The sequence below is a fragment of the Schistocerca piceifrons genome, chromosome 9 (genome assembly GCF_021461385.2).
Source record: "Schistocerca piceifrons isolate TAMUIC-IGC-003096 chromosome 9, iqSchPice1.1, whole genome shotgun sequence".
Taxonomy (NCBI): Eukaryota; Metazoa; Arthropoda; class Insecta; order Orthoptera; family Acrididae; genus Schistocerca; species Schistocerca piceifrons.
Genome location: NC_060146.1, coordinates 48,347,372 through 48,366,013, shown reverse-complemented (window position 1 = coordinate 48,366,013; position 18,642 = coordinate 48,347,372). Strand labels below are relative to the sequence as shown.

The 18,642-nt window shown below is 37.0% G+C and overlaps 1 protein-coding gene across 1 annotated transcript in view; it reads left to right on the top strand.

Moving 5' to 3' along the window:
• The window catches only part of LOC124716692 (cilia- and flagella-associated protein 58-like), a 145,668-nt gene that overhangs the window by 85,334 nt on the left and 41,692 nt on the right, over window positions 1-18,642 (top strand). Inside the window, exons 10-11 of the mRNA XM_047243232.1 lie at window positions 9,297-9,405; window positions 13,770-13,948. Coding sequence (XP_047099188.1) covers window positions 9,297-9,405; window positions 13,770-13,948 — 288 coding nt within the window. The remainder of the gene's footprint in view (window positions 1-9,296; window positions 9,406-13,769; window positions 13,949-18,642) is intronic.

Below are 18,642 nucleotides of genomic sequence, written 5' to 3'. Positions count from 1 at the left end.
ATTTCAAAAATTATTTGTAATCAAAATTAATGTGTTAAAGAACCTTTAAATCTAAGATCCAGTATGATAGTTTTGTAGTCCTGATTTTTCTGAGCTAAAAAAATGTCCATTTTCCCTAGAAGGACTCATTAGATTGCAAATTATTTGGTCTCAGTTTTTAGCCATTTTTGGTGGGCTCTTTGAATCCCTGTGGAAGTATTAATAATATCCATAAAATAGTACCGTACTTGTAATTTTGGCTTTATTTTAATCATAAAGGTCATAGTTAAAAAGACTTGCTGTTTTGTTTGTTATAGTTGTGTATCATTTGATTTTACCCTGTTTTATGTCATAAACTGAATTATATTAACAGATTTTGTTGTTAATTCTTACACATCTGTAAGTAATTGTTGAGTACAGTGCTTCAGGGATTTGAAGGCTATCATTTATTATATGAACAACATGTAACTGGTACTATATTAATTTGTATGGGATCGAAGTCATTCCTGGGTTAGTTATCAAACAGCATACACCTTGTGTAAATCTGTAATGTCATTGTGTAAACTTCATGTTATGAATTATTTTGTATTGAAGTAATAAAAATGGAACAATGATTAAATGAAGTGGTTATGTATATAAAGTTAATGTCATGTTGACTCATAGAAAGAACTGGACTGTAAATGAGTACCTATTGTGAAAGTGTTGCCATTCTGTTCCAAATGATTTAGAATGTATGTTCAGACATGTGATATAACAACTGTTAAAAGTATTTATTGCATGTTAATCACCAACTTGTCCCTGAAGTCAATAAAGGTAAATAGATTTCAAATTATACAATGTTGTGTTTGTTATATAAAAAACTGGCAATTAAACCAATTATGGGAAGGAACAAGGCATTGACGAGCAGCTGTGTTACTTCTGAGATAAGATCCTGGCAGTAAGCTGACAGGAGGACTGGCTTAAAAAGAAAGAATGGAAACTGAAGTACAAAATGAAATACAGAAGTTAGTGTGATTTTGTAATTTAGTTTTTTAGCATTTAACTATATTCCTTTTCCTTTCTTCTGATGGTGACTTGCTAAGAAGTTGAAACTGTTTATGTCTTTTGAAGGTGAAGCATATAGTAGTAATTGTTATTAACCATGCTGTTTCTCATTCTAAGTTTTGTTCTCTTTTGTCCTAAATGTCTTCAACACAATAGTAAATTCTAGTTTCAAAACAAGCTGGTCTGCAAACCAGCTGATAGATCCAGGCAGTATACTCCCTAAGGAAAACACACACAAGGCTGGGATAGCAGAGTTAACATAGACAGTCATTCTGTTATTCTACAAACTGGTAGTACCTATGCTACCTGCAGACTCCACTAGACCTAGGAAAAATTAATGTTTGCTTATGGATAGATTCACTCATATGTATTGTACACTGTGTCCAAGAAAACTCACTGAAAACAAAAATGTAAGCAGTGTTGGAATTTCCACAGCTGGAAATAGGAAAATGAGAAAATTTATCAGTTGGGGCTGCTGTGGCTTCAGTCATTCACTTTCATTGATAAGCAAAGTGCATATCATCACTTGAAAATGGTCACACATATCCTTGGTTATTTTCATAATGGTCACAGTAGAGCATCACTCTCATGACTCACAGCAGAGCTCTTCTTTCATAACATGCCCCAAAAATCTATTTGTGCAAGGGTAAACAAATGATGGAATACACAGTTCATGGTATTGTATCTACATGCTAGCATCTGTTGTACTAAAAAACTGAAGCAACTTCATACCTTTTAGCCATGTAACTACCTCCTGTCTGAAACAGTTTGCTGAACCCATGCCAGAACATTACATGAATGATTTGCCTGTGACTGCCTTTTTGAGCACAAAAAACATATATGTGATACTCCAGATGAGCACGAAGCAAATTTTACAACAGTGAAAAGTCCTCATACAATGACTATCCACTTGGTTGCGGAAGGTGAATGTGTGATGCTTCCTAATTGAGAATGGTATCTTTTGAACACTCTTGTTTTATACGTACAACACATGGTAGCCTATTCTATACACCTAAATTTCTCCTAAAATTATGACCATTTTTAAACTGCATGATGCTCATGTATGCTAAGCAAATGTGGTGTGCTTCCTTCTTAACATAAGAGTTCTTGGTGGCTCAACTGGGAGAAATTTACCAATATCATACATAGTCACTTAATTATATATAAAAACAAAGATGAGGTGACTTACCGAACAAAAGCGCTGGCAGGTCGATAGACACACAAACAAACACAAACATACACACAAAATTCAAGCTTTCGCAACAAACTGTTGCCTCATCAGGCATCCTGATGAGGCAACAGTTTGTTGCGAAAGCTTGAATTTTGTGTGTATGTTTGTGTTTGTTTGTGTGTCTATCGACCTGCCAGCGCTTTTGTTCGGTAAGTCACCTCATCTTTGTTTTTATATATAATTTTTCCCACGTGGAATGTTTCCTTCCATTATATTGATAGTCACTTAATTTTCAGAGATGGGAAATGTAGGCAATACAGCTGGGCACTGTAGGGATATGGTGAAAGAATGAGCATTGAAAAGACAACTTGAGCTGCAAATAGTACTCAGATAGAAGTTTAATAAAATTCTGCATGTATTTTTCCTCACCCCCCTGAACTTCTACCTATTAAAGATGTCCTGTATTATAGTAGAAAATAAAATTTTACGTATTAGAATATATAGTGTTCTGATCAATGAACACTGTTATAGAGCACAGTCCATGACAAAGGTGTTTATTCAGAAGAATGGAAATGTTCAGTGAATTTTGCCTTTGCTGGAAATTATCCATAATGTTAAGTACATCTGTGCTGTAAGAATAGTACATGGTGCTCTTATCCAATTGTCTTGTAGAAATCTGTTTAAGGAGTGAGGCATTTTGACTACTGCTTCACAATACATGTACTCCCTCATGAAGTTTGTTGTAAATAGTCCACTACTGTTCAAAAGGAATGATGGTGTACATAATTTTGAAAACATCACATTTAGGGGGATTCCATGGTGAAACATGTTACATTTTGAAATCAATGTTTTATTATGTTGACTTGTTATCAATCTACAACCCCATATTTTCTTTTGTAAATCATCATTATAAATTGTTTTATTCACACAAAGATCTTGAAGTGTTATTTAAGCTGGGAAGGGCATTAAAATTAAAGAACAATGATGCAATTTATGTTATGACCCATGTTACAAATTTGGGACATCCTATTCCTAATGTGCATTTTAGGTCAAAAGTATGCTCAAACTAGAAGGAGTATGGATCTGGTTTTATCACAGAAAATGAATATTAGGTTGGCATTCAAATGACAGAGTTACAGATTTCTAAAAATGTTTATACCATGTGAAATATTGTAATATACTGAAGAAGGAGGCACGTGACACAGTGTTACATGACTCATGTTACTTACTACTTCTTGTTGAAAAAACTTTTTTCCTGCAAGCAGAGAAATAAAAATATGACATTATATGCCAAATAAGGTAAACTTAACATTAACATTTCACTTTTCAAACACTATGAAATATTATAAGAGTATGACATCTGGAAAAATGAACGGTAAATTCAATTAAAAGTCAGAGAACAGAACATATCCTCTTGCATTGACAATGTCATGTGGATTAATTCTCTTTATAATTTCATCACATTTTACAGGCCATTTCCAATAGTGACAGCACACTCCACTGCACTGATTAAGTAAAAATTTCCAAAAACTGCACGTACTTCTCCAGCTTTGAATTTACTGTCATATTCTACTTTGTACCAGTCTCCAATTTTCACACTTTCTGTAGTTTTGTGTCATACTTTATGTGGAATATCCCTTTATTATTCCACATGAAAATTGGTTTTAGGACAAAAATAGGTGAACAATGCTGCCACCACAATTTTTGATTACTTACCAAGGGTGTCTTCATCAGAAAATCCATAATTACCTAAATAGTTTACAAATAAACATTAACAAAGAGAAAAACTAAAGGACACATAGGTTTTATTCTGAACATATTTATAAGAAGACTGTACTCATATGAAGTAACTGAAGAACAAATTTAGGAGCAATAATGTTCTTGTCTCATAAAATATGTAATTGAAAAGTTAATATTAAAGCCACATAAAATTAAAGACACCAAAACTGACATAAAGCTTGTAACTGTCAGTAAAATTATAGCTACATGGCATAACACAGTAAATGCCACTAAAGACTGAAAGAAGTAACAGTCAGTGGGAGTGGCGTCAGACTGAGAAGCTCACATTCCAAAGTTGCCACACTGTGGACACAAAACAAGTTATGCCATCTATTAACAAACAGGCATACCGGCTGCTCAATTTATGAAAACTGTTTTAAGTAGCGTGTAAGTGTTGATCTCACATGTCAATAGCCAGTATTATGCATGATGAAAATTACACAGGACACTGCAACAGCAAATATTAGGTACATTTTTGTATGAACGATTACAATGTAATAAATGAGAAAGAAAAAGTGAACAATATTTTAGAGTCTACTCTGAGGAAAAGGAGGAGTTGACTTTAGGCAATTCTAAGTAACAGCTCTATACCATTAAAATTTTTTTATTGCATAACATTGAGAATGAAACTGTTATTAAAAGAAAGGTGTTTGAAAATTTCTGGTTCTTGAGGAATATTAAATCTGATGAAGCATTTCTTCTCTGTGAGCAGGATACTGACATCATGAACTTCTTTAGGCTTATGGCCTGTAATTATTAAATGATCAGCAAAGGACAAGTTACATATTTCGTATCTTTTTTTCCTAAGAGAAGTTCTTATCATCCAACAGAAGTTGCTCCTTCTGTTTGTCCTGTATAATAGGCTGTACATGTGCAATAGATAAAAAAAGACACCTGAGTTTTGCAAGGGAGAATGCACTGGTTTCAAATTATGAAAAAGATTATTTTCTAAGCACTTACTGATAGAAAATGCTACATATTAGTCATATTTGTTATGGAGGAGACACTAAATCCTGTAAGATACAGATCCTAAAAATGGTATAGATTTTTTTTCAGTGTATTCATTGTTAGTGGAAGTGCCTTGGCTGGTAATTCTGTAATTGGCTTTTATTTCTGAAAATATTATCCACTATGTTTGGCTCATGTCCATTGTTGACCACAATAGCTTTAATCAGATTAATCTCTGCACCAGGATTTTCACCAGATAAAGGAGTAGAATGGATAAATGAAGAAAGGCTTTTTTTGTGAATATGAGGTGTTTTGAGCAGAGCAGCACTATTTGATCAGTGCAGGTTGCTTTCAGACTAAAATGTGTCTATTCCTTAGTTTTTCTCTGTGTTTATGTTTATTTACAATCTTTTCAGGTACTTGTGGATTTTCTGATGAAGATGCCCATAGTCAGTGTTGAAACCTTGTAAAAGCAAAATTTTGTTGCTACTGGTTGACTGTTTTATACCCATTATATTCTTGTATTGTTGCTGTCTCACAGCCATGTTTAAAACTGCTAACTAAATGTCTAAAACTCAACTCACCAAGACAGTTATAGTATGTACAAAGTTATTAACTTGCTGGCCCCATGCTTGGCCGAAAACATCATTAAGGCTTATTTCAAGCCTATTTTTCAATTAAGTTTTTTTTTCACAGTTCACTACATGGCAAATGCTATTAACAATTGAGTCACCGAGCGAGGTGGCGCAGTGGTTAGCACACTGGACTCGCATTCGGGAGGACGACGGTTCAATCCCGTCTCCGGCCATCCTGATTTAGGTTTTCCGTGATTTCCCTAAAATCGCTTCAGGCAAATGCCGGGATGGTTCCTTTGAAAGGGCACGGCCGATTTCCTTCCCCATCCTTCCCTCACCCGAGCTTGCGCTCCGTCTCTAATGACCTCGTTGTCGACGGGACGTTAAACACTAATCTCCTCCTTCTCCTATTAACAATTGAAATGCCACACTCCACTTACATGTTCAAAAATAACTCTTACTTCGACAACTGCCTTCAACTCATCATTCAACAACTGTCACTGTATGACTCTGTTCCCATCTTGTTTCAACATTCTGTTTGAGGTTTAAATTGAAGCATATCTGAACCAACAATAAAAAAATTTAGTAGGCCTATTTCGTATAGTTTGTGATTAAGTTATTTTAATGAATAACACATGGTAATTGACACACTTTTCCTAGTAGCTCTGAGTTATTCATACTACTTTTGTATATAAAAAACAAAGATGCTGTGACTTACCAAACGAGAAAGCGCTGGTAGATAGACACAATAAAAAACACACAAACACACACACAAATTTCAAGCTTTCACAACCCAAGGTTGCTTCATCAGGAAAGAGGGAAGGAGACGGAAAGACAAAAGGATGTGGCTTTTAAGGGAGAGATTGGAATGACTCCTTACCCTCTCCCTTAAAACCCACATCCTTTCGTCTTTCCCTCTCCTTCCCTCTTTCCTGATGAAGCAACCTTGGGTTGTGAAAGCTTGAAATTTGTGTGCGTGTTTGTGTGTTTTTTATTGTGTCTATCTACCAATGCTTTCGCGTTTGGTAAGTCACAGCATCTTTGTTTTTTATATATATTTTTTCCCACATGGAATGTCTTCCTCTATTATGTTCATACTACTTTTATAGGTTTATACAAGTACTGGAATCCTTAAATGTATACAATTATAGCTATAAAGACAAGGTATCATATAATATTGTTACCAAAAATCTTGAGAAGTACTTGATCAATGTTCTTCAGATCTTTGCATGATTATCTAATGAACATTCAGACAGATAAAGCCCGTGTATTTTTAATATATGTATATAATATACAAATATGCAGGATGTTATTTTAACTTGAGATAGTTAAATATTCAGAAAAAAGCACTGAAGGAAAAAATGTTCTAGCTGAAAAGTTAAATATTAGTAAAGGGGTCATCTGCCTGTTCTACAACTGGTCACTGCTGAACCATCCCTCACTCATGAGTGAGATCAGCTTTGTATTTTCAAATGGGAACCGGGAACCCCCCCCCCCATTTTTATTACATATTCAGATTTTATGCCAAAAAGTATGTGCATTTGCAAAAACCATTGTTCTCCATTTGTGGTAGATGGCACTGCAATCAACACATATAGTGTATGTCTGTTTTAGCAATTAAGAACCAGCCCAATTTGTTTCTACATTTCATGTAAACATTCGTTTTTCTGCTCTTATTAACTCATGCAGGATATTTTGTCTATAATCTCTGTCTTACTTATTACCCTATCTTCTGCCTTTAGATGCACAAGTTTTCCATTGCAGTCCCCTACAATCAGTCTTTCCTTCTTATTCTGTCTGAAAACTTCTCCTTGACCTGGAGTTCTGGGAAACTTTTCTAAACTTTCTCCATTTCCTAAACCTTGCCACTCCTTTTCCTTCACCCTCCTTCCTTTCCCCTCAACCCTTTTGACACAAGACGGAGTCACTGGCTCTGAAAGCTTGCACATTTCTTTAATCGCTGTATGTGTTGTCTCTTGCTGCCACTTGGTGAGTAGTTTTTTGTATCCATCCAGTTATATTATTCTTTCAAAAATTTATTATTTTCGTTGCTAAATTGTGATAAAGAAGAAAATTACATATAAATTGAAATAAACCTTATTCCTGTAGATTTTGTGCCTTAAATTTGTATAGATGGTATTGCTGTTGCAGTTCTATTGTGGGACCAGATTCTTAGGACACATGGTGCAATGAAATTTTAAATATCAAGTTCTTCTGTAAAATAAAAGTTGCTCAGTAAAACTAGTTACACAAAAATTTTCAGTTTCAATCTGTGGCTCAATGTAATTTATTTTTAAATAACTGGTTTCAGGCCAGCTGCTCAGCTTCAGACCATTTGTTACAGTCACAGAATAACCTGTTGATACTGAACTGCAAGTGCACTGTTATGATGGTTGTAGTTATGTATCAACAGTTTACTCTGTGACTATAACAAATGATTTGAACATTGGCAGCTGGCCTGAAACCAATTATTTCAAAATAAATAAAAGCACTCTCCAGACTGAAATCAGGCATTTTTGTACAAATAAAGATCGAAGATCTCCCCAATGAGGAATATGTCTAGCTTTGCTAACTACACAGTATGAATCACTGGGACATAAGCTACTGTGTAAGAAATGAGAATTTGGGAAACAAGTCCTGTGAAGTAACTTCATAATTTATTAAGTAATTTGTGTCAGAAAGATAATTATGAATAGAGAAAAAGGCACATATTTATTACAGGAGTGATAGCAGAGTGAGTGGAGGTGCTCCACAAGTGGAGTGTGGAATAATACCTCTGGAGACTCAAGCTGGGCCAACAGAGAATCAAAATAGTCATTTGAGGTTCATTCACATTTATTTCTATATTGCAAGCAGCTGCCATAATTCTGTGTTCTTATTAATATCTGCTCTACATTTTAACATCACTACCCAATCAAACTGTAGGCTATTCATAATAAATTTTTTTTATGAAACACGACAACAGTAAGGTTATTTCCTATAGCACACAAAACAGTATGGTGGTACCAATGTTACAGATAAAACTGCAATACTTAACTTCTGTTGCAAGGTGTTTATCCTGGCATTGATTGATTAATGAAACACTAATTTATTCAGATTTCACTTTCACTGTGCTAGATAAAATATATACAGGCCAGTCCGTTTTTACTATATCAACCCAGAAACAAAGAACAAGCCTGATGGTCTCCACTTTATTCATATTTATAAAGGTATAACATTACTATAAACATTTTTTGGATAGTTAATTTACAGTTAATTTTCCTGTATTGTAATAATTTTACAACCTTTTTAACTTTTATTTACTTATTTTTTATTTCTTTTTACAAAACTTCAGTAATATTGCTTAAAGCTCAAATTTGCTACACTGATTTTGTTTCTCTGGAGTACATTAATTATTCCCTCTTTATTAGGCATAAACTCTTGCCCACATGGATACAGTGATTTAACATGGAACTAAATTCATAATTAATTTTAGTTTTTTTAAAAGATCCAAAATATATGTGAAGTTTACTATATTATAACAATAGAGCACTCTGTACTTGCATATTTGTTCCAGACATTATCAGTTTTACTCATTATGAAATATAATTATGAATAAAAATGAAACCAGATAATAGCATCCAAAAATGTCAATAACAGTGATAAGAATCTGAACAGATTAGCCATATATAAATAAAAATAATTTAAAAAAATGCATGTAACAGATGCTTTGCTAATCCTTTGGACTCGATATTTCAGTACATTCCAGGGGCAATTATGCGCCTACTTCTCAAGATATGAATCATTTTCCTGTTTTGCAGGATGAAATCAGCGAGCTAAAACAGAAGCTGGAGGCAATGACACGTGAGGTGGAACAGCTTAAGGAATATGTGGCATCTGCAGAAGCTCAGCTGAGAAAGGAACAGTCAGGTATGTCTCATCTCTGGTGGCAGCTATGCTGCATACTATGATATGGTGCTCCTAATGAAGTGACACCTATAGAAAACAGTTGGCCTTTCACTTTGACACAGAATACAAACTTGTTCTTGAGTCACAGATTTCACATTCATCAGTCAGTACAAGTTGAAAGACATTGTGTGTCAATGTGATTCATTCATTAAGGCAATAGCCAGTTCTTCTCTCAGCTTAGTGCAATTTGAGATTGTACTCAGTCTCTAATGACTTTAAAATACAGAGATTGCACAAAAATATACAGATCCTAGCCAAGCCTGCAGGTTATGCTGTTGTATTTGACTACACGTGACACCTGTGCAATATCCTCAGTATGATGCTAGTTTCAGTCATAATCAGAACAGTGTTCTGTGTAATTGTAAGCACTTTATGTAGTAGCTAAGTGAATTAGAATGTGGTCATATTGTTGGTGCTTATATGGTGTGTGCTTCCATAACAAAGGAAGCTGATGTGTTTGGTGTTTCGAGAAGCACCATATTGAAGATTTATGCCTCATACAGTGGAGGCAGAAAAACATCACCTGCTAAGTCACAATGTGGACAAAATTGTGTGTTGAATGATTGCAACAGTCAGTCATTGAAGAGGATAATGCGGAAAAATAAAGAGGGAAACAGATGCAAAAGAGTGCAGAAATGGATGTCACACTCACTAATTCTGCTAGCACCAAAACAACATGGAGGGAACTCCATAAGCAGAGAATTGCAAGGTGAGCTGGAAATCCAAAACTATTCATCAATGATACAAATGCCCCTAACAGGAAAATGTGGTGCCAAAGTTATGTGTAATATACCATGGGCTCACTGTTACTCTGCAATGTTGCATTACCACAAAGGATTGTGTGAACATTCTGGCTGATTAAGTCACTCCCATTGTACAGTGTTTGTTCCCAATGATGATGTTACATTTCAAAATGACAGAGCCCATGTTCACACAGTTTACATCATCCAAGACTAGTTTTGTGAGCATAAGGATGAATTGTTACAACTTCTTTGGCCACAACTGTCACAAGATATCAATATTATTGAGCCTGTTTGGTCTACTTTGAAAACAAGTGTGCCTGATCGCTTTCCAGCTCCATCATCTTTATCTGATCTTGCTATTATTTTGCAGGAAGAATGATGTAAGGTTCCCTTGAAAACCAAAAGGACAACCTGTATTTACCTATTTCAGGATGACTGGAAGCTATTTTGAATGCCAGCATGATTCCTACACCATATTACACATGGTAAAGTGTTGTCTTGTTCTCATATTGTTGTCTAACACTTGCACTTCCTACGATGGCCAAAATGAGCAAACAGCTTAAAAAATAAATAAATAAATAAATAAATGTTGCCTCAGACACCAGGACTGAGATAACCCCTTGTCTACAATTAGTTTCTGCCTTGCATATGAAGTGTGATTATAAGGTAACTGGAATTTTTGTTTTTCTTCTTTCTGCCCTTTCAAAGTAATTCTCCTCAGATATTATACACTTATGCCAGTACTCTTACCATTCTTGGAAGAGCTTCTGGAACTCACTTTTCATTATCTTGTTTTGCTATTATGTTTTTACCTCAGCAGTGATGGCTGAATGATGTCCTTTCATGGTTCTCTTCAGCCTTGAGAATGCAAAGAAGTTGCAGGAGGCCACGCCTGGTGAATTCAATGATTGAGACAACATAAAAGTTTTGGTTTCTGCCAAAAACTTTTGAACAGGCATTGAGGTGCAGGGGGCAGTATCATGATGCAATTTCCACAAGTGGTTTTGCCATAGTTCTGGTCATTTCCTTCATATTGTTTCATGCAAACAGTGCATAACATCTGGGTAGTATATCTTATGGACCATGCAACCATAAGGCAGGAACTCATTATGCACTATCCCATTGTTATCAAAGAAAACAGTGAAAAGAACCTTCACATGGGATCAAACTTGTCTAATTTTTTTCAGTCTTGGCTCTTGAGGCAGCTTCCATTGGGACTGCTGGGCCTTGGTTTTGACGTCATACCAGTATAACCATGTCTTGTCACCTGTCATAGCTTTCTTTAGAAGTTCCAGATTGCTGTCAACTTCAACTTCATTCAGCAGTTCATGAGTGATGTCCACAAGTCATTGTTTTTGGTCAAAATTCAACAATTTCAGAACAAACTTTGCTGCTACACGTTCCATGCCCAAACATTCTAAAAATTTGCTTGACATGAGGCAAAGGATATGCTGACATCATCAGCAACCTCTGAGATGGTTCAGCGATTTTACAGAACCATTATCTTTACTTCTTCCACATTGTCACCAATAACTGATTTGTTACAACATCCAGTGCAGTTGTTGTCTTCAAAATCTTCTCAAACCTCTTTGAAACATTTTTATCATTCGTAAACTCTTGTCTTACTCATACTGAATTTGCAAAAAACCACAGATTACATTTTGAATGCAGTGATCCGCCTTAATCTGTTTTTCATAAAAATTTAATTGAAATTATTTGATCCATCTTTTACAAAAGTAAGCGTTTGCCAAGCACTTGAAAATGGGTATGACCTTTCCAACTGTCAACAATAAACTAAATATTCAAAATAGCTGAAACTGCAAAGGTAAATCAGGAATATGTGTGCTAACAACATAAAAAATATTTTGGAAATCAGATGTATAAAGCTTGTGAAATTAAATGATTCCTACTACTTTTGATCACACCTCATATCTCTAAGCATTGTACAGGATGATGAGTGGAATGGAAGATGTGGTTTGTTGGAGATGATTGGAAGTTGCATTTATAGAAGTTTGGAGTTTGCATTGGGACCCTCCGGAAAGGATGTACTTATACCATATGCCAGCTGCAAAGGCAACAGGGGTGAGTGGCCAAAAGCTAAATGGTTTTAAGAAGGATCAGTTATGTTACTGGGTGAATGCTGAATAACAGAAAGAGATTGAGGAGAACATATGCTACAATTGAGACAGAGGAAGATGGCATAAAATTCTCTGTCCTGTAGGATATGCTAAATTGAAGAAAGCAGCAGCAGGTGATCAAAGCAATCTGTTCTGAAAGAGATGCTAATTACAAGAGAGCAAAATTCAGAACTGATTCATTGAATGCAGGCTTATATTCCATTTTAATATGGACCCTGTACTGTCCTTGGATTTTAGTCCCTCAATTCAGCACACTTATATGGATTGTCTAGCTGCCTAGAATGACTTGGTACTATACATAAAATCTGAATGAGATGAAAAGAGGATAAGACTTATTTACTCATAGGGGTCCATTTTGTGAATGAAAACTGCAGTTATGCAGCATATTCACCAATACAGTCCATACCTTTTTTTGTATGAGGGGTGACCAAAAAGTTCCCATTGACAGCATTGCTGCACTTATATGTAACATAACACAACTCCAGTGTGGGCATATAAGCATTGACATGTATGCAAGGGATTACTATGGCATTCATGCCTTTCTGACGTGTGTGCAGTAAATGCGGAAACACGAACTACATTGATGTTATATGAAACATGTTCAAGCAGGACCAACATGCAGTTAATCTTTTGTTGGTTACCAGTAGACATCCATTGGAGAATGAAGAATGCGTATGGGACAGCACATCTGTAGGAAATCACCATTGTGGAATGGAGCGCCAAGTTCAGCACTGGTCGCAGTTTGACACGAGATGCCTGTCAATGTGGGAGGCCAGCCTCATCCATTACAGACAAATAAGAGACATTAGAGTACTTGTCCCATAGTCCTGATATCTCCTCATGTGATTATCATTCCTTCAGTCCCTTAAAAAACGCCTTGATGGGTCAACAATTTCTGCTGGATGAAGATGTGGAGCCAGCAGCTATGGACTTCTTCATGCAGCAGACACAGCGTTTTACTAGACAGGTATCTTCAACCTGGGGCATTGGTGGGATGATTGCCTCAGTGCTCACAGTGATTTTGCTTGATTGGTATACAGGTTCAGAACAGTATGGCATTCAAACAGAGACTTATTGATTACCCCATATAATTGCATCAGCAGATGTGCCCATCACCATTGTTGGTTCTTCACTAATGTTTATTATTTCCAGTGGTCAGTTTTCCTTGTCAGGTAGCTAGTGATAAGGGGAAATGTGGATCAGCTCAACGTTCAGCTCCACAAAAAATTATGATAATGAAACAGGATTTAGTGGCTTGTGTGTGTGTGTGTGTGGGGGGGGGGGGGGGGGGGGAAGGGCAGTTGGGGGGGGGGGGGGAGAATGTGTTGGTTGTAACACAAGTACCCTCTGGTGCATTATGTCAGCTTGTTGAGTACTGATATGAATGTGGATGTGGAACTGAAGATTCATTTGTTATTTGATGTTAAGTATAGATTTTTTGCAGCATTGGTGAAAGTGGAGAAGGAACGGGAGACCCTGAGAGCAGAGCTGCAGCAGACACGAGAGACAGTGTCAACGTGCCAACAGGACGTCTCGGCTCTACATCAGGAGATGCGGCACCTGCAGCACACCATCCGTGAGGGTGAGATGGAGCGCAACCGCCTGCAGAAGGACACAGATAAGGTGGCGAGCACAGCATTGCACTGATACAAATTACTGAAGTGTACTGTGGCACTCCATCACTAAACAGTCTTAACAGTGTCTCTAACAGGGAGGTTAGAAGTTTTCAAATGGAAGTTTTACTCTGCATCAATGCTTCAAACTTTTTTTTTTAAAGTGATTGCTGGACAACTACATCAAGGCACGAAATTGCCTTTTGCAAGAAGTACAATTGAAATTCTGGTCCTAAGTAAAATCGCCAAGTGAGTCTAAAGCCAAAGTTTTAAATTTCACGTTTAAGCAATCATTCATGTAAGAGTATCTTATAAACATACCATCATTTCACCATTGTATGCGGTCCCTTATGGATGACATAGTAATAAGCATTCCTGGCATAGAAAAACAACTGAAAGAGGTGAAAACAAATAAGTTGTCTGGTTCAGATGGAATCCTAATTTGGTTTTACAAAGAGTTCTGTATAGCATTGGCCCTGTACTTAACTTGTGTTTATCATCAGTATCTCACGCAGTGCCAAGTCCCAAGTGACTGGAATAAAGAAGGGTAAAAGAATGTACCTGTAAAATTACAGACCAATATCCTTAACATTGGTTTGCTGCAGAATTCTAAAACATATTCTGAGTTTGAATATAATAAATTTCCTAGAGATTTAAAAGTTTTTGTGCATGGATCAGCTAGGTTTAGAAAACATTGCTCACGCAAAACTGTTTCCTCTTTCTCACATGACATACTGTGAACTATGAATGAAGGGCAACAGGCAATTCCATATTTATAAATTTTCAAACAGCATATGACATGGTGCCCCACTGCAGACTGTTTAGAGAGGTATGACCATATGGAATAGATTCCCAGATAATGTGAATGGCTCAAAGACTTCTTATGTAATAGACTCAAGTTGTCCTCGACAGTGAGTGTTCAGCAAAGATAAGGATATCAACAGCAGTGCCCCAGAGAAGTGTGACAGGACTGCTATTATCCTCTACATGCATAAATGATCTGCCAGTCAGGTTGACCTGTAGTCTGTGGTCATTTGCTGATGGTGGCATGGTGTACAGGAAGGTGTCGAAGTTGAGTGACTGTAGGAGGATACAAGATGACTTAGATGAAAGTTATAGTTGGAGTGATGAATGACAGTTAGTTCTAAATGCAGAAAAATGTAAGTTAATGGAGATGAGTAAGGCAAACAAATCGGTAACGTTGAGATACAACATTAAAAGTGGTGTGCTTGACAGAATCACATCATTTAAATATCTGGGCATAATGTTGCAGCATGATCTGAAATGGAACAAGCATGTGAGGACATGGTAGGGAAGGCAAATAGTTGACTTCAGTTTATTTGAAGAATTTTAGGAAAGTGTGGCTCATCAGTAAAGCGGATCACATATGGGATGTTCATGCAACTTATTCTCGAGTACTGTTCGAGTGTTTGGAATTCGCACCAGATTGTATTAAAGAAAGATGTGGAAGCAGGTCAGAGGCAGACTGCTAGATATGTTACTGGCAGTATTGAACAACATGCAAGTATAATGGAGATACTTTGGAAACTAAAATGGGAATCCCTGGAGGGAAGCAAAGTTCTTTTTGAAAAAGGCTGTTGTGAAAATTTAGAGAACCAGCATTTGGAGCTGAGTGCAGTATGATTCTACTGCCAGCAACATGTATTTTTCTGCCAGCAGCATGCATTTTGCTTAAGTATCACGCAGATATGAGAATTTAGGGCTCATACAGAGGCACATAGGCAGTCAGTTTTCTATCGCTCTATTTGTAGGTGGAACAGGAAAGGAAATGACGAGCAGTAGTATGGAGTACCCTCCAACATGCACTGTATGGTAGCTTGTGGAGTATGTATGTAGATATAGATGCTGATTCAGCTGTTTGAGCACTTCACTTTTGTCTGTACCTCTTTCTTACTTTTCAACCCTTACAAAAGTTCTCTTGCATACCTGACATCAGGAAACATGATCATCATGAAGGGGCGTATGTGGACTGCAACCAGTGTACAATACTCATTGGCCATCGTGGTGCCTTGCACGAGCTGCACTGGACCCACTTATGCCCACGTGACTCTTCCCCAGAGCGCAATGGAGCTACCAACAGCTTGTCTCTATCCTGCAGTACAGCAGTCAAGGAGCTGTTCCCTTGGAAGACTATCGATTTGTGTCCTCCCATTGGCATGATGAAGAAGGTATTGGGATTCATCAGACCATGCAATGCTCTCCCACTGTACCGACGTGCAGTGGCATTGGCCGTATGCCCATTTCAGTTGTAGTTGCCGACATCACGGTGTTAACATTGGCACACGCGTGGGTTGTCGGCTGTGGAGGTCCATCGTTAGGAATGTTTGGTGCACTGTGTGTTCAGACACACTTGTGCTCTGCCCAGCATTAAAGTCTGATATTAGCTCCACATCACTGCCTGTTCTGTTTTACCCGCATTTGACGTCCGACATCTGTCTAGAGGGGTGGGCGCCCAACCCCACGGTGTCTGGATGTGGTTACACCTTGGATTTGGCACTTGTTTAAGACACTCAGAACAGTACTCCTTGAAAACGAGACAGGTCGTGCTGTTTCTGAAATGCTTGTGCCAAGCCTCCAGGCCATCACTATCTGGCCTCTATGAAACTCAGATATGTTGTACATCTTCTCCATTCTACAAACAGACAGCACACTCACTGATACTCTCTGCACCATGAGGGTGTCTGACTAGCAGTCATTCCTCACCAAGTGGTGATGCTATAGCCTGGATGGGTTAATATCAACAGTATGCTGATGGCCATAAAATTGTGGCTGATTCGTATATATCGTTGCAATATTCAAAACACATTGGGCAGATGCGTCTACCTCCCCTGTCCTCTACCCACAAATAGGACGTCTCTAGTTGTCATGTCCCTATTCAGTACTTTGTGCTCAGGCATCAGGTGGCATAGCTGCTTACTGTCAGAATTATGGCCAAAAGTTTTGCACTGGATTGATTGCTGAGTTGATATCTTGCAAGTGTGGTTTTTTTTCCCTTAAGATTCGTTGTAAGATTCTGGGAATAAAGGATATTACAGAGATAATGCTTAACCATATTTTAGAGGATTGTTTCCAAAAGTAATCCTTCACTCTGCAGCAAGCTGTAACAGGTCAGAGTGGGACTGTACTTCATGTTCTTCACTCATGTCATTACTATTTTTGTCCCCTTCATTTGATATTGTTTTGTTTAGTTGCACAAAATGGCGAATCTCTTATTCAAACTGTATTTCATTACAATGTACTATTCAAAAGATAGGTTTCAGACTACTGTTGATAATAATTCAGTTTTTTCTTATGAAAATATTTTCTTTAAGGTAATGTTCACAATTTATTACACACGCAAATCAGGTGAGAGTGAAATTATCTGTCAGCAGATGGTGGCTTACTTTTAAAATTGGTGTAGTTTACTTGAAAATGCTCATTCTCCTCTTTTCTGAAAAATTTATTACTTTTTTCAAAAAATTCATCTACAATAGTTTTGTAGCCCTGATTTTCCTGATTCCAAAAATTCCTACTTTCATTAAAAATAATGTGTTGCAGACCAGGACATAAGCCTGGATTTCTCACATATCACCTTAACCATTGGGCTATCCATCCACACCTCCTGGACTGATCCCAACCTTCCATATAATAGTGATCGTGGCAGATAGAAAAAGCTTTTATAAGTGTAAAAAAAGTGATAGTTTCTCATATAGCTAGTTCTGAAGGAGGAAAATTTACGTAGGCTGCACCTGCTAAGAGCACTAGGAAATGAGGGATATCTGATTCAAGAGAAGGATGTAATTGGGTAACAAGTGAGTGTAGGGACAAAGGTAGACATTGCTGTTCCATTTTGAAGCTGGTGATGTTATTCAGTTCTCTGATATAATGAGAGAGGTCATTCCAGAGGCAGGTTGCTACTACTGAAAAGGTCTACAAGAAAACGACTGATGTGAAAGACAATATTCTGGATTCAAGTTCCAGTCAGGCACACAATTTTAATACATCATTAAGATACAAAATTGCACTTACATTGCCATTTGATTGCAGAGACACACTAGTGGAAAACTGTTCACTTTCTTCAGAATGAAGAATTTGTGTTTAAATATAGTGTAGTAGATAGTTTTATCTTATTACGTGTTGTCATGTTTGGGATTTGGAATCTGAAACGACAGACCTCATTGCCCATCTGCTATATATACTGCCGTACAGCAGTGCTCCTCAGTCTGTGCTGTAGTATTGGCTACTCTGTTTTCACTTGTGCCCATTAATGCATAACATTAAATGACACATCAGACTATATGAATTTGGATCAGTTGCATTGAATGGGTACTTTTTTTTTACTTTTTAATTTTTTTTAAAATGAGACTGAAACTCTTTTCTGCTGGAACTGTGCATTGCAACACACCTTACAAACAATATTTGTTTGTATTGATTCCACTTACACATTGCAAAATACTAGATTGCAAATGCCTGCTGAAACACTTTAGAAAATGCACCTGATGACCCTTCCCAGATACACACAGAGTATGTTGAAGCAGATGTATGAGGGCTGTTCAATAAACAATCACCTTTTTTTATGACAAAAAGCCTTTTCTCCACTGGTTGCGATGCACTTGACCCACCATTTCTGCCAGTCTGCATAGACATGCTGGTCACCATTTTGTAAAGGTCCGTTAGAATCTCCTCCATCTCCTCCACAGTATT